Source organism: Dromaius novaehollandiae, chromosome 2 (genome assembly GCF_036370855.1).
Source record: "Dromaius novaehollandiae isolate bDroNov1 chromosome 2, bDroNov1.hap1, whole genome shotgun sequence".
NCBI lineage: Eukaryota > Metazoa > Chordata > Aves > Casuariiformes > Dromaiidae > Dromaius > Dromaius novaehollandiae.
This window is the reverse complement of record NC_088099.1, coordinates 104,367,411-104,392,195: the sequence shown is the minus strand read 5'-3', so window position 1 is coordinate 104,392,195 and position 24,785 is coordinate 104,367,411. Positions and strand designations below refer to the sequence as shown.

The 24,785-nt window shown below is 41.1% G+C and overlaps 2 protein-coding genes across 2 annotated transcripts; one reads left to right on the top strand and one right to left on the bottom strand.

Annotated features, from left to right (window-relative positions):
- Positions 1-785: 785 nt before the first annotated feature.
- On the top strand, positions 786-20,747 carry BPHL (biphenyl hydrolase like). Its single transcript, XM_026114889.2, is given in 8 exon segments — positions 786-923; positions 3,968-4,056; positions 4,059-4,070; positions 6,835-7,001; positions 12,211-12,364; positions 14,741-14,872; positions 17,524-17,647; positions 20,258-20,747. Coding segments are annotated over 8 exon segments (852 nt in total). The 5' UTR covers positions 786-837; the 3' UTR covers positions 20,346-20,747.
- Positions 20,748-20,804: 57 nt separating this feature from the next.
- LOC112992032 (tubulin beta-1 chain) lies at positions 20,805-23,722 on the bottom strand. Its single transcript, XM_064507096.1, has 4 exons — positions 23,551-23,722; positions 22,645-22,753; positions 22,260-22,370; positions 20,805-22,083 (listed from the first exon to the last, which is right to left on the bottom strand). Exons 1-4 carry the CDS (start codon positions 23,605-23,607, stop codon positions 21,023-21,025), a joined length of 1,338 nt encoding a protein of 445 aa, XP_064363166.1. The 5' UTR covers positions 23,608-23,722; the 3' UTR covers positions 20,805-21,022.
- Positions 23,723-24,785: the final 1,063 nt, after the last annotated feature.

Genomic DNA, 24,785 nt, shown 5'->3' with positions numbered 1-24,785 from the left:
GCTGGGATGGGAGAGTCACCCTGCCTCCCTGTTTGTGCACCTTAAAGATTATGTGTTTCCCATTCAAAGAGGGCCTCTGAGCCTGAGGTCCGCAAGAGACCCCCCTTGACTCATACCCCACATAGCTCCTTCGTCAGCCCATGATGCCTGGTCCTCACTACCGGCCTTGGCAAAGGATGGCTGGGAATGAGTGAAGTGCTGGGGGAGCTTTGCCTTTGTGACGGTTGGATGCTCCTAAAGTCAGATTATCTGGATGTGAACTGCTGCTGCACACACAGGAAAAACACCCTTTGGCTCTTAGCGCCCCGTAGCATTTCTGAGTATTGTGCAGTTGCTGTTGCCTCTGCGCACCCTCCTAGACTGCATGCTGAAGAGAAGAGTGTATCTAGGTGGCCTCTGCTCCCTTCACAGACAGGAACTGAATTCCTGGGCTCCTTGGGAGGTGTGGGGGCAAGCATGTGGAGCAAGCGTGCTGTCCTGGCTCACTCACACATGCTCCCTGAGGCTTGAGGAAGGACAGGGCCAGCCCGACTTCTGGGCTGGAATAACCTTTGCTGGAATAACCTCAGGGCGGCTGGCAGGACAACTCAGGGGCTGTGGGTGCCTGGTGTCCAGGCAGCTAAACGTGTCAGGTGGCTTTTAGTGCTTGGGGTGCCCAAAACGCCTCGCAGCCCACTGGCTCCCCTCAAAACCCCAGAGCACACCCTCGGCGGGGCTGTCCATAGTGCCCAGGTCCGCTCGATGGCCTGGGACCAGGCGGCGGGGGCTCCCCGCCCGGCAGCTCCCGGAGCGGGCGACGGGGAGGCGGAGCCGGGCTCCGACCGCCGGCCTGGCAAAATGGCTCGGCAGAGCGCAGGCAGGGCGCTGCGGGGGCTGCTCCGGGCTGCGCCGCTCACGCCCCGGGGACCGGCCGCCTCCTACGGGTAAAAAACAGCCGCCTCCTTCCGCCAGTCTGGTTGCTTCTCCCTCGCCCCACCAGCTTTGCTGGCGGGGCCCGCAGGGTTTGGGTCGTCACGGAAGGGGCGTTGGGGGGGGGTTGGGCAAGGTGTTTTAGCAAAGGGGGTGCACGCTGTAAATTTGGGAAGGGGGACGCTAGTAGTACCCGGAGGCGCCGGGTTTGCATTTGACCGGGAGATTTGTTTCGCTGGGGGAGGGAAGAGCTTTTTCCTTAGCTGCTTTCCCTCTGGTGCAGGGTGTTTTTGCAAGGCTCCGTAGCTCCTTCTCATCAGGCTCTCTGATCCTCCCCTCTGCAAGTCCCTTTACCCCCTGCAAGGCACGACATGCTGCTAAATGCCACTGCTTCTCTAGTACCTGTGGATAAGGTGTTTCCTGGAGATGGTCAGGGTTGCAAAGAGAAATGGTATGAAAGAAAGTCTGGCACGGAGAAGAGAGATTAATAGCCAAGTAATATTGCTTATTATGCAGATCCTGTTAAGGAAAGCGGACAGTATAGCATAATGACCTTTACACAGATAAAAATTAGGTTGTTTTTGTAACACAGCTGGAACAGAAATGTAGTTCACAGGTTAAGCTGTACTCTTACAGACTCTGAGGTGAAGTGTGGACTCCAACAATGCACAGCACAAGGTTTAATCGCCCTTTGCACCTGCATACTCTGCACCTGTACTGTCTTGGTGAATACAGGCAGTATGTACCACTGCTCCTCAAAGAGCTGTAAACCTTAACACTACTACCTCAGTTACAACTGGTTGTTTTAAAATATGATTTCTGCAAACATGATTATGCCAACCAGTGAAAAATGCAGTCTTTAAAAAAACTTTACAGAAGTAAAGCCATCATGATAGCAATCATACTGAAGCAGTTTTGCACTCAGAAATTTGGTGTGGCTGGAACCAAATCTGCAATCAGTACAGCTTCTCAGCATGTATAAACAAACAACAACTCATTTGTTCTTAATGTAGAAAGTATTGAAAGTACTCTATATGTGAAAATCCGTTATTTCTTCAGACTTTACACTCAGACATGATCCAAGAACAGAAAGGCATCACAAACTCAGCAAATTCTTGAACCCATGACGTTAATAATTAATCCTAAAAAAAGGGTGAACTATGGGAAAAGAAAAAAAAACTAGCATTATCTGAATCAGGAAAGAAGAATATAAATTACTTCTTTTGTCTATGAAAACTGCACTTCGTTTACCTCTTAGAAAAAGGTAGCAGAGTGGTGATTATTTCTGCTTTGTTCAGAACTGGGCATGCTTTTGGTATTTATTAATCAGAAGCAAAAAACCTTGGGTATTTCTATAAATAATAAAACTGAGCTGCTCAATTGCTATGATGAGAACTATGATAAAATAACCTGTTGAAATGAAGAGCAAACTAAAAGATGGTATACTGGGAAAAAAGTATTTTCTTTTATAGAGAGAAAAAGCAAAACGATCAGATATTTAAAAGGGGGCTAAGAAAGCATTCTGAAAGCTATATTGAGAATTTGCTAAGCTGTGAAATACATAGCTGTATCAGGTGTGGTGTATGTACTTAAAATAAGTTAAAAAATACAGCCAGACTAATCACTTGAATCGTGTTGCTATAACAATTCAACAAAACTCACTGAAGTTTTAATGGCATAATGGCTTTCTTTGATGTCTGGCCTGTATTGTTGAAATACAGATCTGCATTTATACTCCAATATTCAAACTGAATCTGCACAGCTGGAAAGAGCTGATCCTATTCTGCAAAATCACAGCCCTGATTTAGTATGTGGCATTATTAGATGTGCTACGTAGACCAGGATTTTATGTAAAATCCGAGTGGCTTTATGTTGAACAAGTCCTGGCATTTATCTGCCACTGTTATGAACTGGGAACCTGAGCTCAGAGGCTGTTGTTCATTTTCAATTGCCTTATCAGAAAGACTTTTTTTTTTTAACTCTTAAATCCTTGATTTTGAACTCTACATGGGTGAGACTATGCTTACTCCATACTTCACTGTACTTGAATGAATTCAATGGGGCAAGAATATTTAATCTAGGTAAACTGAAGTGCAGTGACCAAAGCTTAGCTGTTAGGCAATCAATTGGCAAATTTCATATTATATTACCACTTTTAAACAAAATGAGTTAGGATGGTAAAAAGATCCCCTGCAACTATTAGGCCACAAACTTAATTGGGAGACCAGATGCAATCATTATACTGTTAAAAAGAATCCCTCAATATATGCTACTTCTGTATTCTCACTAGGAGTTTGTATCTATAAATAGTATCACAGGTTAACTCTTTGCATTTACAAATATGTCTTATTTTGTATTGCAAGGTCAATTTACAGGTTTAAGGGAGGATGTTGTCAGTTTCTGTAATCTTGATAGTTTACATTTTTCCATTTAGAATGCTTCTTTGGGGTGTTTTTGTCACGTGATGTTTTCCAATTAAGCATTACCTACTGCTGAGGTTACATTGACATAATGATCACTGCCACATTCTTCTCCAGCCTCATCTCAGTGCAAGATGGTTTTCATTGTAGGACCTCTGCTTCATCAGGAAGCCTAACAATAGATTGTGGTTTCTTTGGCAGATGGTGAGGTTCGGTGTAGTAATAACAAGGTGAACACCAGCCATTTTGAAAGTTATTCTGTGACAGAATGAGGTTTAGCCTGTAGTATATTTCTTTGAACACATTTCTGTAGCCATTTAAAGCTGCTTTCATGTTCACCTTATTGTACAGTCCTGACACACGCCCACGCTCCCTTTGACTTAAGCCATTTAACTGCATTTGTGAAACCTAGGTACAAATGTTACGTAGTGGTGACATATTGAATACTTCTTTGCTCCAGTCACGTTTTTATTTCTTCTTCTGTGCATTCATGAAAGGGCAAGTGACCCATATAAGTTTCACTGTATAGTCCTTCATATCTAGAAAAAGTAATCATCTTTTATTCCTTGAATGAGCATGTAGTGATGAGAATTATTCTCTGAATGTTTTTCTTTCTCTCCCCCTTCTACCATCCCCAGTACTTCGATAACATCTGCCAAAATCCAAGTGAATGGAGTCCACCTGCATTATCAGCAAACAGGAGAAGGAAACCATGCAGTTCTTCTGCTGCTGGAATGCTAGGTCTGGAGATTTTGTCTTATCTTTACAGAGCAACTACCTCTTTTGTGTCCTGTCTGCTCCCAAACTAGATTACACAAAACTATTTTGTAATATGTTTAACACCTGATTATGAAGCATTATCATTAAAAGGAATTGCTACACGTGAAAGATAAGTTAAGGCAGAGTTATTGTAACCAGAAAGCTGTTTTTAAAGATTTTATATGTCTCACCAAGCACCTCATACCTAAAAATATTGGTTCTGAATTTCTGCTGCCTTACGTAGTCACTCGCACCTTTTGGATTTGACTGTGCACAGGGGATGTCCAGCACAGGTGGAAAACAGCTACACAAGGTGCAAAATATTGAAAACAAACAGGTCAGCAGTATTTGTTGCACAGGCTGAATGAGGCATTCCTTTTTAGAGACTAGGTGCACTCCAGTGGAATTAATAGTCATAATGCAGCACTTGCAGTTTACTCTCTTAATGAAAAAGACACAGATGAGACTGGCTTTTTGATTTAAAATGTATTTTCATGTTTCACTCATTCATGGGAACATCATTAAGATTCTCAATGGCTTTTAGGGATAGAGAACAGTTTCTGCTAGCTACGTGATATCTGGCTGATGAGACCACTGCTTTTAATAACAACCTTTTAAAATTAACCCAAGGTTTTCTTCTGGGTTCTTGCAGTACATTCAGTACTACACAGTCACTCAAACTTACTAGCCGTTCATACCAGGATGTCAATAGGACTATTACTGAGCTCAAAGTTGTGCTCATGCTCAACTGAATTGTTGGATCAAGGTGATAGAACGTTAAGAACTGAAGAGTAGCAGACATTCATTCTTTTTGGCAGCAAAATTTTTGAATTTGCATGAAGTAATTCTTTATTTCAAGTCCTTCTCAGAGGGAGGGTGGAAAAAGTTAATGCTAGGGGTGCTTTAGGAGTAATATGTTTTAACCAATTCATTCTAACAGCTTTTTAAACTAATAATCCTGTTGCCAATGCTAACTCCTTAAATAGAAATGTTGTCCTTCTTCAGTTCTGAAGTAATACTATTATTATCTGTACATTGCAATTGCTCAGTTAGCATTATTACAAACACTAATAGTTAGGACTTAATATCTTTACCATCATTAACCATGGTCTCAGATTTTTGGGTAAGATATAAGGGTGAGCATTAAATTATGACCATCAAATATGTTCTCCCTTTGTACCAATACTAAATTTTCAATAATAGTATATACTACTTACAATGTTAACAGACTAGTAAGTGTGCTGGCAACAAGGTAAGTGTTTTTAAGTAAATAGAATTAATCTGTCTCCAGACTATCAGTAACGTATGGTAAAATAAAATGATGTTTCTCTTTCTAAATGGAAAAGTACTAAGAAAACCAAGAAAACACAGCATCTGGATGTGCTTTCAGTTTTGTGGATTTTTTTTAAGTTCCAAAAAATATAGTGTAACAAGCATGTGCAGGGTAGTGGGGTTCATATAAAGCCTGTTTAAAAATACATGATTAATATTAATCATGCTGCTTCACTGTTTTTCAGACAACCTGATATTTTGTTTCTGACTGTAGCTGTTAATTGGTATTGCAAGGGAGAAGAGCTGATATCAGACTGTAGTCAGCTCATCATGGCATGCTTTTCTGCCTTTTCTGTCATTTGGACCAATTGACAAAATAGGAGGAGATACTTGAGAACATATTCCTCCAAGTACAAATCCTAAATGCCCTTAAACAGCCTTTATAATATAATATTATGGATAGCCATTTTGATATTTGATTTGCATCATTCAAATATGATATATTAGAGCTGAACAGTTTTTATTTGCAGATTGTAGATACTGTTAACACATGACCATAATCCAAATGAGAAATAAATTGTAGTCTTCTTACCTTCATGCTACTGTTCATAGATAGCTTAGTGCAATAGCATTTTCTAGATTGGAGTAGTTCATTTTTTTATCTTTTAAAAGTGTGAGCCATTAATAAAGGAAACAGTTCTGCATCATAAAAAATTGCTGTATTTGAATTCTATTTGGCAACTTACATATTAGAAAAATAAGACGTTAGAATTTTGTCTTTTCATGTCACCACAGTCTCCTCAGTCAACAAAGCATTTAAGGCTCAATTTAAGCACCAATAGTCTTGTTAAAAAGTGTTTTATCAATAAGAAACTCTGTATCACACAGTGCTTTTCATCTATAGACTGCAGATTTCTTAGCTAAAGTCAGGATATTCCTCTCTTTTCACAGGGAAGGATACAATTGTTCTAGATTGTTCAACCAAAAGTTCAAGTTTAAATCTGTCTTTCAGCACTTTTCCTAGCCAAAACTTTTAATATGGCCTAGTTGAACATCATTCTACTCTAGCAGAGTAACTTTCCATTAAGCTAAGTTTCATCTGTGCTGTCCAGATGAACAGTGATGACCATCCTACTGCTTTATCACTGTTGAGAATAAATCCATACCCTGGCTGATTCCAAGTAACTGAGTTATTGATTCTGTGTTAGAGCATTTGTGTAGAGCACAATAGTTGATAAGCTTTGCAGACCTTCTAGAAATAGTTTGCTTTAAGGGTATTACAGATATTCTAAAGCTTTTTATTATGGTAATTCCTGGCTGAGAGTTGCAATACTCAGTTACGGTTAAAGATAAAATATATTTCAGTTGATACATAGCGTCTTTTTTAGAATTGATACAAGTTTTCCCATTTATAGTATGTATGCTATATATGTATAAGAGTGGTTACTTTAATTGAAAAATGATGATGTTTCAGGGAGTGGTCAAACTGATTTTGGACCGCAGCTTAAGTCTATGAACAAGCAGCTTTTCATAATTGTTGCTTGGGATCCTCCGGGATATGGACAATCCATCCCTCCATCTCGAGACTTTCCTCCAGATTTCTTTGAGAGGGATGCAAAAGACGCTGTAGACCTTATGCAGGTAAATCTATTCTGAGATTTTATTATTAATATATGTGTTTCTAAAATCTGTTTTCCTTTAAACTTTGAGAAGGAGAGAAAAGTACTGTTAAGTATATAGCTGTCGCGGCCCGAAAGGAGTCGTTCAGGACGACCTCCCTCCCCTTGGGGCCAAACGACCAAGTTCGTGATGCCCTTGGACTGAATTAAGGTGAAACGACACCAGCCAACCGGTTTTAAGATTTATTAACACAAAGATAAGGCATGTGGTCAAATAGGATAATTCAATGGCGAATACTGCAACTAGCTAGACAAAAACAGATCTTACCAACATTCAACAAAAGAGAGGGGGAAAGAGAGAGAGAGAGAGAGAAAGATATCACCACCCGTGGATCCAGCGGCGTCCTGTTGGTCCTCTTCCTTTGGGAGTCTCGGCAGTGGGGGGGCTCCCGTCTGGTGGTAGGTGGGTCCTCTTCACCCTGGGTGTAAGTTTTGGTGGTGCGCGTGCAGTAATTACAACTCGAGTTGGGTCCGACCCTAGGTTAGCTCGGAATGACACGCGTGCAGTGGTTACAGCTCGAGTTGGGTACCTCCAAAGAGGGACCCTGAACAAAGAGATCCCTGGGCAATTATAGCTTTTTCAAATTAAGTTTCCCACCCCCCCACGTGGTAGTTCAGACCAATAGTAATTTTTGAGTCTGGGGTCTCCTGCTCCTTATTGGATCTCATCGTTGTTCCTAGGCAGGCTGTTTCTTTTCTCCCTTATCTTTTCTGTTGCAGTTTCTGCCGACAGGTGTGTCTTCCATCCTATAGGTGTGTCTTCCTTCCTCGGGTCCCACCATCATCTCTCAAGGTCTTGACAAAGAGGTGGTAACTCCAGCAATTAGCACTGTTTCAGCAGTGCACAGGAATGCAAATTGCTGGTAACTCCCTTATCGTTCCCGCCTGCACCAGCTCTGGGGCCCTTTCTCACCAAACTAGGGAGTGCGGCCTAAGGCTTCAGCAAATTTAGCCACTCATGCCAAGCAAGTTTTATAGAAGTTGTGCTAAAAACGGATCCCAAAGTCTCTGCCCGACTGTGGTCTCGTTCAGTGCAGGCTCAGTGTGTTCTGGGTGGTCGCAGGGAGACCATCTCGGGGGTCGCAGCAGCCCAGTCCTGTTTCCGCCAGGGACAGATGGCTTGTTCGGGGTTATGGCCTGCCTGCACCCCATGCACCAAGAAATGTTTAAGGCAAAAAATTCATTCATCTGTCCGCCACAATAGCTCCCAGCAGACAGCAAGTTACACAGAAGAACATACAAATGAGGGCTTAAAACTGGGCAGATACACACTGTTCTGGAAAATATTTTCTTCTTCCATCTCTTTTACAGTATACAGGGATTCAGCAGTGGGAATTAGTTATAAAGCAATACCTTTTGACTCCAAGATACTCTGCCCTAAGAGGTTTTCAATGAAGAACCATGTAAAGTTTACCTAAAGTATGTATGAAAAAACAAAGCCTATGCTAAGTGGCTTAACTGCAGGGATTACAGTAGTGAAACATTCTTAGAAAAATTTCTAGTTAATAGAGTCTTGGCATTTTGCCTTGAGCAGCCCATTTCGGCTGAAACATTTGATCCTGAAAACTAAGCTGACACTTTGCACTTTAAGGCCTATTGCTGAAATAATTTGTATAGGGAATCAAAGAATTCCTGTAATCATACCAGATCTTAATAACTGAAACAACTGTTGTGATTATGAAGTACATGACCTAAAGTTGTCATGATTTCTCCATCTTACAGAATTCTATAGTTCAAATCTGTGTTCCTTTGTTCCGATTTTTATAATGATTCCATCATATAGTTGCTAACACTATTTTCTGGTTTTAGTTTTAACTAATATTTTGCTTTATTATGTTAAGCTATGCAGTTTCTTTGGCCATGTTAAGAAAGTTGGCAGAACATTAAAATTCCAAAAATATGAGACAAGATTCAGACAGTGAATCCAACTATATTTCTGTAATGAGCAGTAACCTTGTAGAACCATTTGAAATTGAAAAAGCAGCCTTCATGGAGTATTCTCTATAGTAAAACAAAATAGGTCTGACAGCAGAATCAGGATAAAGACATTGTTTTGCTCTCTAACCATGGAAATAATCTCCTGAATCTCCAATTTATTCTGCTATGTTAATACAGAAAATAAAGATGTTGCCATGGATAGGCGACAAACTTTCAGTCAGTTTTGTAACCCTTTTTCTGCCTCTTCAAATACTGATGAATGCACATTAGCAGCCTGTCAATGTTAAAAGTTGCCAGAACAAATTACTAGATTTATTGACAGCAAAATTGGTCTTTTTTAAAGATGTTTATTAATATAGACATATAATAAAAAATACTTAAATCTTTCCAAGCATGGGTAGCTTGCAGTCATGGGTAACTTGCTTTTATTTTAGCATGAAATATAAAGGCAAAAAACTTAAAGAATGATTACATCTAGGATTTCCAGAATAAGACAAAGTCATAATTCCTGCAAAGTTATGTCTTAACTGTCATAACTCCTAATGCAGAGGGCACTATAATAGTATTTTGGTTTACATATACACAGCCTACACCCCTAAACCCATCTGTATAGGTGAGCCTTCAGAACCTTTATTTAGGCTCTTCTAGATTTTGGCCTCTCTTTTGGAGCTGTGACTACTGGAAGCTTCTGTGAAATAATGAAAGCTGAAATTCTGCAGAGTATTTAGCAGGTTGATACAGATGCCAGTGCTCTGCATCACTGTATGTGTTCTGTGATAGAGTCAACTTGAAACAACAGCAGCATAATGCAAATAACAAATTCAGCTGGAAAAAGTAAATGTTTAAGTCTGCTTTGCCACACTCCATCCCAATGTCTAAAATTAACAAAGACCAATAGCATTAAAACGGTCATTACAGAGATAATTAGTGTTGACATTAAAGATGTTCTTATTGCTCAGAGCTACTATCCCACTGAAAGGATGGGCTTCTGCTTCTCCAAGTTTTTGTAGATCGATTGCAACCATTATTTGTGGTGTACTTCCTTTGAGCCAATGAAAGCCCAGAGTGCTGTTGTATTGCAGGTCAAAGTTGTAAATTATTTTTGTGACAGCCTATGTGATCATTTGATTGCATTTCACAGAGGCTTGGATGGAGGAGGTGATTTCAAAAGCAGTTTTGTTCATGTACGGGGTAGGGCCAGCACAAAATTGCCCACAGAGTTAAGGAGTTGAAATCAGCTCTCAGGTTGTTGCCAATGTTAGGTACAGACCTATACTGCAGACAGTTCAAGATTAAAGCAAACAAATAAGCGTGCACACCACATACAATGTGTTTGTTACATCTCATTGTTTTTTGGAAGGCCAAAGAGAATAAGTTAAATTACTCCAGCTGAAAAGGCATACTGAGACAACCCAAAGGATGCATCGAGATAATAGCTAGCAAACAAGAGAAACAGAACTGGAAGCAAATGGATCTCAGCTGAAGGGCTGGAAAATAAACTACGATGGTTTTTAATAGACAAAAATTTTAATAGGCTATTCTACCCATCAGCCAGCTTTGAGATCCATAATTGCTATTGGCAGTAGGAGAGCAGCAGCAGCAACAGCAAACACACAAGTTTTACAAGCATGGCTGCCAACTCCTGCAGCTTACTGAGATACCAGTAACCCTTCAATAGCATTATACCAAAAGGTGGTTGCAGGTGAGTACTTTTTCAGCAGGCCAGGGCCAACCTGTGATCAGCTTCTAAAATTCCAGGCTCTCTTTCTTGCTGTCAGCTCTGTCCTTGCATGTCCTTTTCTTTTTTCTACCTTTTTTTTTTCTATTTGCTAATTATGGCTTAGCTGGGTAAAATCTAATTTTGAGCAACGCTAAAGTAAGCCTAGTATCAAGGAAGAAGCCAAATAATGAGCCTGAATGAAGCTTGATAATGGTACAAGTTTGCCGGGCTTTTAGTTGACTGATTAGGCTGTGCCTCACTTGAGCATCGAGTTCACAAGCAGGAGTCAGCTTCTAGATTAGAAACCTCTTTTTATCTCTCTGCAGTTCTTTTGTTTCTCATTTCATGTGTCTTTTTGCCTTTTTCTGAATGAAGAAATCAGGACTGGACTCCAACAATAAAACAGCAGGGACCAAACTCAACTAACTCAATTAACTGTTTCTCTTTCTCCTCCAAAAGTACAATATCTCCCTTAATCTCATCTCAAAGAATATAGTCTCTGCCTTTAAAAAAATAATTGAAACCTTTTATTGTGGTTGTTTGTTGGAGAATTCAGAAACCAAGGCTTCTGTATGCAAACCTGTAAAAACTGTTTAACCACTGAATGTTGTCTGTGTGCAATCTTCAGATGTTTTTGCCTCTGAATCTCTTTCCCTTCCTCACCCTCTGCCCACTGAACATGACACATGCAAAATCCTCTCACCTGTCACTGCACCCTCTACAAGAGCTTTTGGTATAAGAGAAAACAAATTCTAGTGGAAAGCAGTGTACAAGCGAGAATGAATTAAGGTCTTGGTTGCCGTATTTTTTGCTCACAGCCTTCCTTTTGGAGAAGGAAATATTTCAGTATCAATATTTTAAACTGGAGTTCACCATGAAGTAACATTTAAAGTGTACAGTTATAAGCTAGAGAACAAGCGTCAGCAAATGTGAAGTAGGCACCAAAATTTGAAACAATCCCGTAGCAAACGTGTAAGTATTTTTTTGGTTATTACAGTGGTTATTACAATGCAGATATGTTTTCACTAAATAGCATCAGTAATTTAGACTACTATATTTTGTTTTTAAAGTCTTAAGCTTCTCTTTTTCTTAAGCTCCTCTTAGTCTTATATTACATACCATCCCACACTATAATAGTCTTTGCCAACTTTATACCAAAAGAATCAAGTTCTTCACACCATCATGTTCTCTAAAAAAGTCTTCATTCTCCATTGTAAATAAACAAGTCTTAGTTTCAATAGGGCTTTTTAAATGCAACTAATATGACTACTTTCTGTTTCAGTAAATAGCCAATTGGAAGGGAGGATATAATTTATTTTTTGAATGTTTGACCTTTTTCTGAGCCTTTTTCATATAGCAGGAAAATTTATATTTTCTTGTTATGAAAGCTAACTAGAATTCAACTTTTTAGTGTTGTATTTAAATCTGTACAGATAGTTTTCAGGAAATATTTGATATTTGTTGATTAAAAAATAGCTGATGATTTGCATATAACTTTCTTGTACCAATCAAGGCACTGAAATTTAAGAAGTTCTCTTTGCTGGGATGGAGTGATGGTGGCATTACAGCACTGATTGCAGCTGCAAAGTATCCAGCTCTTATCCACACGTTGGTTATTTGGGGAGCAAATGCCAGTGTTACTCAAGAGGATGTGAGAATTTATAATGGTATGTACAAACTTAAGCGTAGAAGAAAATCGTATCATAAGAAGTCTGTTCATTTCATCTTGATCTGAGGATCTTAGTCATCTTAAGGCTTAGTGGAAAAAGAGTTGAGGACATAACAAACCAAAGAAGTAACAGAACAGAAAATTCACCGTGTTGCTAAGAAGAGGGATAGATTAAAGTTCTAGTGAGAAGCTGCCTAACAATTACTCCAGAGATAGTGTAGTGGGGTTAAAAAAAATTATCAACGGTTTACCGACGGCTGTTGAAAGGATAAATTATAAATAGCTTATCAGTAGTTTTTAGTGGGTAAAATTTGTGTTGCTGTAATAAATTCCAACAAATAAATTCCAAATAAAGCCACTGACCCCAGGCTTGATTTTCTTTCTCAGATGTTGCAAAATGTTTAGAGAAGGTCCACAGAAAATTACTGGGCTAATATATAACTCCTTTTGCCTCTAGGGGCTATATCATACGCAGTGTAAGAAAACAAGCTCATAACTTACCATTTGAGCTCAGGAAGCAAATGAATCATTCAGGTAAACATCCCAGGATCCCTTTCTAATTTGCATTCCTTTGAGGTTCATTATTATAGTTACAAAAGAACCATGAAATTCCTGATTCCTATTCCACTCATGTGAAACAGAATCTGACCATTTGTCACTCTGAAGGCAAACAGCAAAAACTGCTAAGATGCTCAGAAACAACCTTACTTACTTTTGAAATTAAAAGTTAAAAGAGTTAATCATACAGATTCTCAGCAAATGTAACCTAGCATGGTTTCATTTAAGTGACTGGAGTTTGATTTGTAGCACCTGTGGAATCTGTCTGGCTTCAGCTAAATTACAAGTGTAAATATTGCACATGTGCAGTTCCCTCACCTGTACTATAGCATTTTTTATGATGATGGTGGTGATTATTATTATTACATTTTTTAGTTCAGTAAGCAAAATGCTTTTTAGGTCTATAAATGTGCTACATTATTTCTTTACATGCTTTTATATGTATGGAAGTTTTATTACATAATAATTACGAAATGTGTATAAGTCACCTTCTGCTAACAAGCTAAAGTGGTTTTTTTTTTTAAAAAAAAGTCTTACTTTACAAGGACTGTAGTTAGTGCCTGCAAGAATGGTGACTTTTGGCTGCTTAGCAGACTGATGCTTTCAACATCTCTTTTTGGGTAGACACAGTCAACGAAGTAGGAGTGCAAGCCTACTAGAACTGGTCCATCAGTGCATCTCAGCTTATGATGGAGGAAAGATGTTTATTTGCTATCTGTGCCCTTTCAACCTTAGGCTCTCCTTTTCCCTTCTATTTAGAATAAGACCAGCTGCAAGGATAGAACGATGGATTCTGTAAGGGAAAGAACTGTACAGTAACAAGCTAGCCTGGAATGATCAAACTCATTTACCCGAGGTTACTGAACAGATATTGCTGTAGAACAACTCCTTCATTCACTACTACCTTGCTCATTTGGCTGCACAGGTTCTATTTCCCGCAAGCCAATTAATTCCTCACTCCTCTCTTCCCTTGCTTTCCATTTGAAACCAATTAAAAACTTTGCTAGTTGTATACATTGTAGTTTGCTGATTCAGTACTTTTCAGTCTCTTTCACCTTCTCTGCTATTCCAGAGTTGTTTTGGGCTTTATTGATTCAAGGCCATACAAGAGAAATACAGTTTAGTGAAAGTGGCCCTTATGGATATCTGGATTGTGAGCATTACTGAAAGTCTGAGGGGGCAAATTAGATAAGCTGATAAATAAAGCAGAATGTCAGATTATTTGAACAGCTTTAGCCAGCATGCCATGAGTCACAGGGCTCTACTAAGTACAGTTGCTTATTTTCCTCGAAGACTATGGCAAAGGTACCATGATGTCAGCCTGTTGGAATGCCTTAGTAAAAGCTTCCTTCCTCTGAGTACTGGTAAGAACCATGGGAGAACTTCCATCCATGAGCCAAAGCAAAAGGCTGTAGGATATAAAAAAGGATTGCCAGTTCTGGCACACTGTTATAAAAATAGTCCTTTTTTATATGCATGGTACCTCCTTGAGCTGTTCTTATTACAAGGCCTCCATAAAGAAACATCAGAAGTCATAGAATTGGGCCTTTGATATATTTTTAGCTCCTCATGACCATAATAACAAGATAGTCTTTTGCAGCTCAGAAAGACCTAGCAGAGATACTAAAACTACTTTTTTTTACATCTGCTTCCTTAGAATTTATTTAAAACTATTCAATGCAGTTTCAACTTTGAAATACACATCTGCAGCTAGGTTTGAAAATTTACTCATATTGTATTAAGTGTTTACAGTACTGGGTAAGCATATCTTGTTGCTGGAATGATCTTAAATATATTTCAATGTTATTTTATGTAGGTATTCGAGATGTTTCAAAATGGAGTGAAAAAGTTAGGAAACCACTGGAAGAGATATATGGACATAAATACTTTGAAAAAACCTGTGAGGCTTGGGTAGATGGAATGTCTCGCTTTGCTGAAAAATCAGATGGTAAGACTTTTACAGCACTAACCTGAAAAAATTACAGTAGCGGATAGGTCTGGATAAAAATCTCTCCAGCAGTACTCCTAGCAGGCAGAAAAGGAAGGACTCTTCATATGGCATTAAAACCATTAAAAGCTGTGTCTGACTCATACTCATGAGTAAAGCAATTAATCTGTAGATGCTTCATGGAACCAGCAAGGTACAGGAGGAAAAACATTTATGGGAAGCATTAGCTGGTGAGTCTCCCCCTTGTTCCACCACAAGACTATGTTATTAAATCATCACTTTTATGCAGCCTGAACAGGGGTGATTCTGCTCAAGCTTACTTTCCCCTCTCCTCTCTCAGTGGCAGAGAATAACTACTTTGTAACTTGTTAAGGTATCCAGAAAGTGAGGCGTGTTCCTTCCAGTTTCTGCAAACAGGAGCCGAAGCACTATTTCAAAATGAATAGCATTTAATGAGTACAAAAAGAAGGAAGTCCAAATTTGGGGAACTCAAAATTACAAAACATATTTTAAAAAATGCTGTTGCTATAGCTTAGGTATTTTAAATCCAAAAAAAGAAGAGCTAAACTGTATAATATAATCATAATTAAATGTTTATCTCTGAAGATTTCTGCAATTACTCTACATAGACTTTAGCAACTAAGGATACCACGAATAATAACCCACAGTTCTGTTTTAATTCAGAGAAAAAAATTCTTTTAATTTACCTAAAGCAGAAATACATAGTACATAAACCAAAGAGTCTGTAATTCTCTTAAATACATTTTCCTGTAGCTGTCACAATGAAAGACAAGATATGACACTTAATAAATGGCAGCAGGGACTACAAGAAAAATATTCTTTCTCTTTGTATTTTTCTGTATAGATTTCGAAGGATCAGCAACAGGGTACTAGAATTTCTCCCAGTAGAGAGAAGTAACAAATTATGATCCGATTTTATTTTATACTTTCTAGAAAGCACCTCCTTAAAACTAGTTTATTCTTAGGTTCGAAGGCCAAGCTGATGAAACTCTGTCACATCCTTTTACTGTCTGCATATGCCTCAGATACTCTGAGATGAAGTGACTTTGTGAAAAAGAAGACACCTGGAGAAATTTAACAAGGAGCTGAATTACCCAGATGCTGTAACTGGGTCAGATATTGAGAGATGCCTAATATTTGCTGAAAAAATATTAGCAACTATCAGTCCGTAGTTTTTTTGCAGGATTAGCTCGGGGAAGGCAATTTAGAATACAACCAGACCTCCTTTGAATTTAAATCACACCACAGAAAAGGTTATGAATTGTGAATACAAGAAAAGGGTTTAATAAAAAACATCAGATGAGAAAACTAAATCAGAGATAAGAGGAAGATAACAAAGCCTTTGTTGGTCAAAACCAACAACATCAAATTGTTTTTAAGAAATAGACTTTTTGGCCTAAGTGGAGCATCTTTTAGTGTGAGGTGCTCGAAGAAATAAACACTAAGAGGATGTCAGCATTTAATGAAACTGAACAAACTGCTTAAAGCTGCAAAATTCAAGACTTTTCTTGCAAGGCTGTGTTACTGGAATAAGCAGGACCTAGTCATTATAGTACAAAACAGCTTTATTTCCTATTTGACTGCCCACTATGGCTTTAGGTAAAAAAAATCTACTTGTTATTTGTTCTGAAATGTAATGAACATTTGTGCAGGTTTTTGAAGTTTGTGGACGAAGTGTTCAAAATGAAAACAATTAATGGGCAGCACTGCAAACTAGGACAGTACATATTACACATAGCCAAATGACTGGAAAGCTCTGTAAAACAGTGAATGACTCAAGAGCTAAGAAAAGTGTGCATATATAAGTATCAACTGTATTGGTAACTGTGAGGAGACGACTACAAATAGAACATAAAGCTAGCTCAAGGAAAAATGGAACTTAAAACTCATCGGGTCTGTTTTGCCTGCAAATGCTCTTATGAGAGCATAGAAAGTTGGCTAAAGAGTATGGAAACTGGGGTCTTAAGTGATGAGGAAAAAAAAAAAGAAGGGGGGGGTAAAAAGCTTTTAAGGAAAAGCATTAAAATTACTTCTATTGAGATTAAAGATGAGTAAGCATAAAATTATTCTCAAGGTTCTGTAAAATGAACAGACAGAAAGAATAACTTTTGAATAGTTTTTGGATAATTTATATTAAATGGTTATTCATTACAGGCAACAAAGAACTTGGAAGGTAGAACAGGTATCATAGTAAGTTAATTTGTTGAAAAGTAACAAATCTTATAACTTGATGCCTGATAACCAATGTAACAAAGTGGAGCATAAACCATGAAGCATATAAGCCTCTAAGAGCAGAAAGAATAAAGATAGGAAAGAGATGCATGTATTTGCTTAAGACATTCAGTGTGAACCTTGGGAAAATGTGGGCCAGAAATACTTCATTCACTGTGTCCAGCTGAGTTAGTATCCATTAATGAAGCACATTTCAGTGAAGTACTGGCATAATGTTTTGAGGAAAGAAATGTTAGTTACAGTCATGGTTACATATTTCTCTAGAATAACTGTATGTTATCCACAAGGAGAGCTAATGGCTTGAACCATGGTGGAGTTCACAGTCCTTTGCAGAATCGGTTTCAGTCTTTCATACTATTTAAAAAACGAAGTGTGACCTTCATTTATTTTCTCCCTAGGTAATATCTGCCAACAGTTGCTGCCTTTCATTAAATGTCCCACATTTATAATTCATAGTGGGAAGGACCCTTTGCTGCCATGCTCTCATGCAGAATACATTCATGAAAACATCAAAGGCTCTTGGTGAGTTACAGCATCATTTGTCTACAAATCATCATTAAAGAAGGGAAGTGGATACCCTCAATATAAAAAAGAAAAAAAAAAATCTGTTTGGACAAGCTCTTTCTGCCACAGATAAAACTATTATAAACTTCCTTAGTAAGTTACGTTGAGAACAATAGGCCCTTTCTTCTGATTAAAAAAAAAAAAAGCATCACTACTTTAATAAGCTCCTTCCTCAAGTTCTCCAGGAGAAACCAAGTAAGAGTCCTCTCTTGCCACAGAAACATTCCTTAATGTTTAGCCAAGCAAACAAATTCTCCGTTATGGCCATTGCACTCCTTTTGTTACATGATAGCTAATTTTTGTCCCATCTAGTAGCGCACAGAATGTAGAGGCTATAAATGAAGCAGCATTCCCAGTTATTGGAGAGAAGCACAGGATACTGATGATCTCTTTTACATGTTGATGTGAACAATAACCGCAAAGACTGAGTTTTCAACTATCCAATAAATTTCTAATGCATTTAGGAAAACTAATGTGAGAAAAAAATACACAACTACACTCAGAGATGTTCCTCCCGACTCTAAAAACAAGAAAAAAAATCTTGTAGCAGCATCTGCTTCATTTGAGAATGTCAGAAATGCCTCCTATAAAAAGTTGGGACTTCACTAGCTGAATTTTCTCCATAGCTTTGCAAACAAATTCAAGCATTCACACTGGATAGCACTGGAGAAAAGGAGAACAGAACCAATTTTTGTGAGTGCAAAGTGCAGGAAATTGCTTCATTGGTATCATCTCTGTGAAATGCGAATGATATATTTACCTCAAAGAAGTCAGCCCCCCCCCCCATAAGAATACATTCTGCAACAAGAAAGATAAGCATGAGGCCTTCCTAACAGTCATAGGCAGTTTTTGTTTGTTTGTTTGTTTTTTTAACGACTGCTAGTTAGTTACTCCCACATCTCCTGCTTATGACACCTAGCATCTCGTTAGTGTTCATTGAGCTCTGAAGTGCTCCAGTTACTGACTAAGGCAAGTCATCACAAAGCTTGCATAGATGAGGATCAGTGAGCTTTTCTTTGAAAGACAAGCCAAGGAGGAAGCAGTGTTAGAAGCTGCCATACCAAAGAAAAGAAAAAAAAAAAAAAAAAAAGGCTGTACTTCTCATGTCTTCATGCTGAAGTACTTCCTCCTTATGTGTATTTATCAGAAAAGAAATCAGACTAGCAATGATGTTCTAGAAAATTATATGTAACAATACTTAACCATATGGTCCCCTTCTTTTCTTGTTGTACTGGAGCTGAGATGCTCCTTTTTGCAGCAGAAAGAAAACTTTAAATTTAGCATATATTTAACAACAGATTAGGTGCTTTTACCATCGGGTTTTCTTTCCTTAATTTTTTTTTCTAATAGTAAACTGGAAGAAGGTTTTGCTGATTGGAGCACAGATATACATTGCTTGTTTCTCTCATGGTAAAAGAGTATGCCATCATTCTGTATTTGCATGGTATGTATATAATTGATTATCACAGTGGCTTAACAGCCAAGTGAGGATCATCTGCATTACTGCAGGTTTGTGCATCTATGTTCTGCTGTGTCTTTGTAGAAATAAACTTAATGAACTTCAGAGAAACGTCCCAGAAGAACTAGATGTGTTGACAAAGACGAGCTTCTCTTCCTGAGACAAAGCAGCTTTTATCATCACTAATTCAAATTTCAAAAGATTTCTTAAAAAAAAAAATCCCACTTGCTGTAGCAGAAATTAGATGACACTGAGGCAACAGAGGGAAGTATCAGTCAAAATGGTCTGAAATATATATATATATTGAAATATATATATTCAATATATTGAAAATATATAGTAATTGATAGAATAAAATCATGTTAAGAATTTCCCAACTTCATGTAGGAAAAAGTGTTAGAAGTATATACCCAACACATAAAATTTTTCCCAGATAGAAAGCAATGGCAGATTGTATTTTATTCTTATTGCACTCCTATCAGTATTAATAGTCTAAAGATTTAAACTTCTTCATACATATTCCTTCTAAATATTTGTTATAGCTTAAGTTACAATTCAGCTGCAGAACTTCTTGCTTCCCTTTCTTCTTCAATAGAAGAATGGGTGGTGTTAGTTTTAGGTTGTCTTTTTTTTGTGGAGCAAGTTGAAACAAAATTCAAATGGTAATTTACTTTGGGTAGTGACACAACAAAGCCAATATTTTTGTAATGATTGCTTTGGTGTGTTCACTGCCCAGCCCTACTACTGTTCTCTGAAAGAGGCAAAACAGCTCAGGTACTTCACATCTGAACTCTACTCACCTGAATTTTGGAGTATTATCTTCTTTGCAGCCCAACAGAACAGGTTCTAGAAACCAAGTCTAGAACAGATCATAAATTTAGGTTTTAAACTTAATTTATCCTCCTCAATGTGGAGTAGCACGCTTGCTGCTTAACTGTTCTTTAGTTCACAACCTAAGTTCTGAACATCCAACAAGTACGCTGGGATACTACTGAGCTCCTTCAGTTCTGTACTTGGTTACACAAAAGCAAGGAAAAAAAGTGCAACCAGTTTGATTACCTATGCTCAGAACGTAGCACATGTTGAGAGTCTGATTTTTGTCTTTTAAGGTTGCTTCTGATGCCAGAAGGAAAGCATAATCTACATCTACGTTTTGCAGAGGAATTCAACAGACACGTAGAAGACTTCCTAGTATGATCTGATCTGTAAAACTAGTTAAGAGTTTTTTTCCTTTTACTGCTTAGCCATTGTACTTGTTTTTTCATTTTGACTCGTTAGATAGGTTTGAGTCCTGTAGGAAGGGACATGAGGTTTGCATAAGTGTACACTGAGAACACTGTTGATGGAGCATAGTCCTTACATGCATAAAGTCAGAATTTAAGAACACAAGAACAGACAGTAAAAGCCTCAGTGGATCACAGCACTGCTGTGCTGCAGAACTTCTGACATGTGTTTAAGCTTGTTTCATGTCACACTAGCCAAATAGCTATTATTGATCCAATTGAGGTGTTTATTTAAAAAAAAAAAAAAAAAAAAAAAAAAAGAGAGAGAGAGAGAGAGAGAGAGAGAGAGAGAGAGAGAGAGAGAGAGAGAGAGAGAGAGAGAGAGAGAGAGAGAGAGAGAGAGAGAGAGAGAGAGAGAGAGACAAACACTGTCTAGAATACATGCCTTTATGTGATCTTAACATTAAAGGACAAAAAGACATTGTAATAACTTGTATTCAGAACTGTTACATTGAGAAATCTTTCAAAGTTACAAGTGCTGAGAGGACAACTGGGTACATGGCAACTAAAGAACATGCTTCATCACCACCACTATCAGAAGTCATTCAGTACACATGCGTGCTTTAAAAAGTTCATCTGCTAACAAGGTATTTAAGCCTCATCCTCCTCTCCTTCCTCTTCAAATTCACCCTGCTCATCAGCAGTGGCATCCTGGTATTGCTGGTATTCTGAGACCAGGTCATTCATGTTGCTCTCAGCCTCCGTGAACTCCATTTCATCCATGCCCTCGCCGGTGTACCAGTGCAAGAAAGCCTTGCGCCGGAACATGGCCGTGAACTGCTCTGAGATCCTCTTGAACAGCTCCTGAATAGCCGTGCTGTTCCCAATGAAGGTGGCAGACATCTTGAGCCCACGCGGGGGGATGTCGCAGACGGCCGTCTTCACGTTGTTGGGGATCCACTCCACAAAGTAGCTGCTGTTCTTGTTCTGCACATTGAGCATTTGCTCGTCCACCTCCTTCATGGACATCCGGCCCCGGAAAATGGCAGCCACCGTCAGGTAGCGACCATGGCGGGGGTCGCAGGCTGCCATCATGTTCTTAGAATCAAACATCTGCTGCGTGAGCTCGGGCACCGTCAGGGCTCGGTACTGCTGGCTGCCGCGGCTCGTGAGAGGGGCGAAGCCCGGCATGAAGAAGTGCAGCCGGGGGAAAGGCACCATGTTGACGGCCAGCTTGCGGAGATCGGCGTTCAGCTGGCCGGGGAAGCGAAGGCAGGTCGTCACACCGCTCATGGTGGCAGAGACCAGGTGGTTGAGGTCCCCGTACGTGGGAGTGGTGAGCTTCAGGGTGCGGAAGCAAATGTCATACAAGGCCTCATTGTCAATGCAGTAGGTCTCGTCCGTGTTCTCCACCAGCTGGTGCACAGAAAGGGTGGCATTGTAGGGCTCCACCACCGTGTCCGACACCTTGGGAGAGGGCATGACGCTGAAGGTGTTCATGATGCGGTCGGGGTACTCCTCCCTGATCTTGCTGATGAGCAGGGTGCCCATCCCAGAGCCCGTGCCACCACCCAAGGAGTGGGTCAACTGGAAGCCCTGGAGGCAGTCGCAGCTTTCCGATTCCTTCCTCACCACATCCAGGACAGAGTCCACTAGCTCAGCTCCTTCTGTGTAGTGGCCCTTTGCCCAGTTGTTGCCAGCCCCACTCTGACCTGGAAGGCAGAGCACAAAGCAGATGCCACGTTGGTGCCCCCAGCAGCAGGGACAGTTCAACTTCTCCCTACCCCACGGCATACGCCCACTGCTCCCGCACTGCTTGCGTGCGGACTGTGAGCCTTTCCCGTGCACAGAGCACACAGCTGGGGACCCCTCGGGGACCAATACCTACCAAAGACAAAGTTGTCAGGTCGAAAGATCTGTCCAAAGGGCCCAGAGCGGACAGAGTCCATAGTGCCGGGTTCCAGGTCGACCAGGATGGCACGGGGGACATACTTGTTACCTGTGGGAGGAACCAGCACCAGCATTACAGCCCTGCAGTTGGCAGCCAGTGTCATGAGAGCTAGTGCACTTCTGGCAGGCTTGTCATAATTCAGTGCGGAGACACACTGTCTAGATCAGACAATTAGTGTTATCAGAGCCATTCTGAAAACAAAGCCCTTTTAGAGGAGTCACTGGTAGATGACCAGCTCTTGTTCAGGAATTATTCCAGCTACAGTGAACTGGCACTTTTGCCAGATATATTTAAGGAAGTCAGAGGAAGCAGACACACTTACCAGCAGCTTCATTGTAGTACACATTGATCCTTTCCAGCTGCAGGTCACTGTCTCCATGGTAGCTGCCTGTGGGGTCGATACCATGCTCATCACTGATGACCTCCCAGAACTGAAAGAAATTTTTGGAAAAGGGCCATTATTAGCTACAGTTGGCCAGCACCACTCATGCCTGCTAGTGCAGTCTATCTGTGCAGCAGCCCTGACCACTCCCTAGCATGGAAGGGCAGCTGCCTGGGGAAAGCTGCACCACAGTGAGTCAGTACAGAAGAGGAATTTGCCTAGCAGTAGCAGCTGAATTAGCAAGAGTGCTGTTAAATAAAGAAGGGCAGGAAGGTAGCCTGAGCACGTAAGTACAAGAGAATGACAATTCTCATGTATCTGTCAAACTGACAGCCTTTCATTGTCTAGCAGTGACTGAAGACCCCCAAACAAGGCGTGCTGTTTCACCAGCAAAACAGCATCATTACAAGGAAGCAGCCAGCAGCACCTCTGAGCACTGGGCAGATGTTTTCCATGCTCTCCCTTGCTGTCTCCAGAGCCCGTTACAGGGCTGCGGAGGGGCAAGGCAGCTCCGGGCTGCAGGGCGTCGGCAGCTGTTCGATTTGTCACGATCTCCTGAAGGAAGCAAAGGCGGCTGCAGGGCGGGACGGACAGGCACGCACGGACACACAGCCTCACCGTGACACTGCCCCCCAGGAGAGCACGAACTGGCCTCCTTTCCGCCGCGGTGGCTCCCAGAGGAAGGGGGCACTGGAGCAGGAGCCGCGGTACCGCCTCTGGAGCGGAGGCTGCCCCAGCCGCCGGGATTTCACTGAGGGCGGCGGCAGCCCGTGCAGGTGCAGCCGCTGCCCGCGCACCGGCGGACATCGGGGGCCGCCGCCGCACCGGGGGCGCCGCGCCCTTTACCTTGGCGCCGATCTGGTTGCCGCACTGGCCGGCCTGGATATGCACGATCTCACGCATGGTGCCGGTGTCTCACGGTGCCACGAACCCCGCTGCCGCCTCCACGCGCTCCCGCCGCGCTCCCGCACTCGCCGCTGCAGCGGCCGCGCCCCGCGCCGCGCCTTAAATGGGGCGCCGCCGCCCCGCCCCCACCGGTGACGTAATGCGGGAGCCGGCGGGGGCGGGGCCTCGGCGCCCGCGCCGAGCCAATGGGCGGGCGGGGGCGGGGGCGGGGCTGCGGCATTGTCTCCCGCAGCGGGGGGCCGCGCCGGGGGCAGCGGGGCCGCCCCGACACCCCGCCGACGGGCGGCCCCCCTGCGGCGGGCGGGCGGGCGGGCAGGCAGGCAGGCAGGCAGGGGCAGGGGCAGGGGCAGGGGCAGGGGCAGGGGCTTTGAGGCACTGGTGTCGGATAGCTCTCATTTGCAGCCACCTAGTCTTTTTTTACTGAGCAAGAACAACTCTAAAATAGGACAAAATGCAGGATGTCTTGGGGTGGGAATGTTAAAAAAAGAAAAAAGGTTATTAACACTTCTTTGTTTTGGAAACACCTGTTGGAAATACAGCCCCCTTTGGAGCCGTGTACTTTCTCCACCTCTGCTGCACCATAGCAATAAAACATGTACTGCTGTGTTTTCTTAGCACCTTCAAGCCCTTCAAGTATTTCTAGTTTCAACCTGCTGAATTATGTTTTGATACTTTCTAAGCACAAGAATCATCTTGCCATAGTTCAGCCAGACAAAACGAGCAGAAATTGGGGGTGGTGTTTGTAATGATAGAGCCGATACCAACTTTCAAGCACTTTAACACTATTTTAGATAGTGCTGTCAAACCTGTATATGTGAGGCTGTAATTTCAGGAATGCAGAAGGGCTAACGTGACATTTTACACTAGCATTAACGAATGGCTCTTACCAGGAGTGGCCTGGCAGTGAGAGTATTTTGAACATCCATGGGAATGGGATATCTGGTTTTTTCTACAACGGAGCTGACCTCCTCTGCCTTACCACAAATCTGCCATGCACCTCATTTTGGAAGATTTTGGATCCTGCTCCTAACATGTCACAGAGACGTGGTGGTACGGCTCGCACGACTGGAGTGCTGCCATGGATGGCTACAGGCTCTTTAGGAAGGACAGGCCAGGACGGCAAGGAGGAGTAGTTGCCCTTTATGTGAGAGAGCAGCTGGAATGCAGGGAGCTCT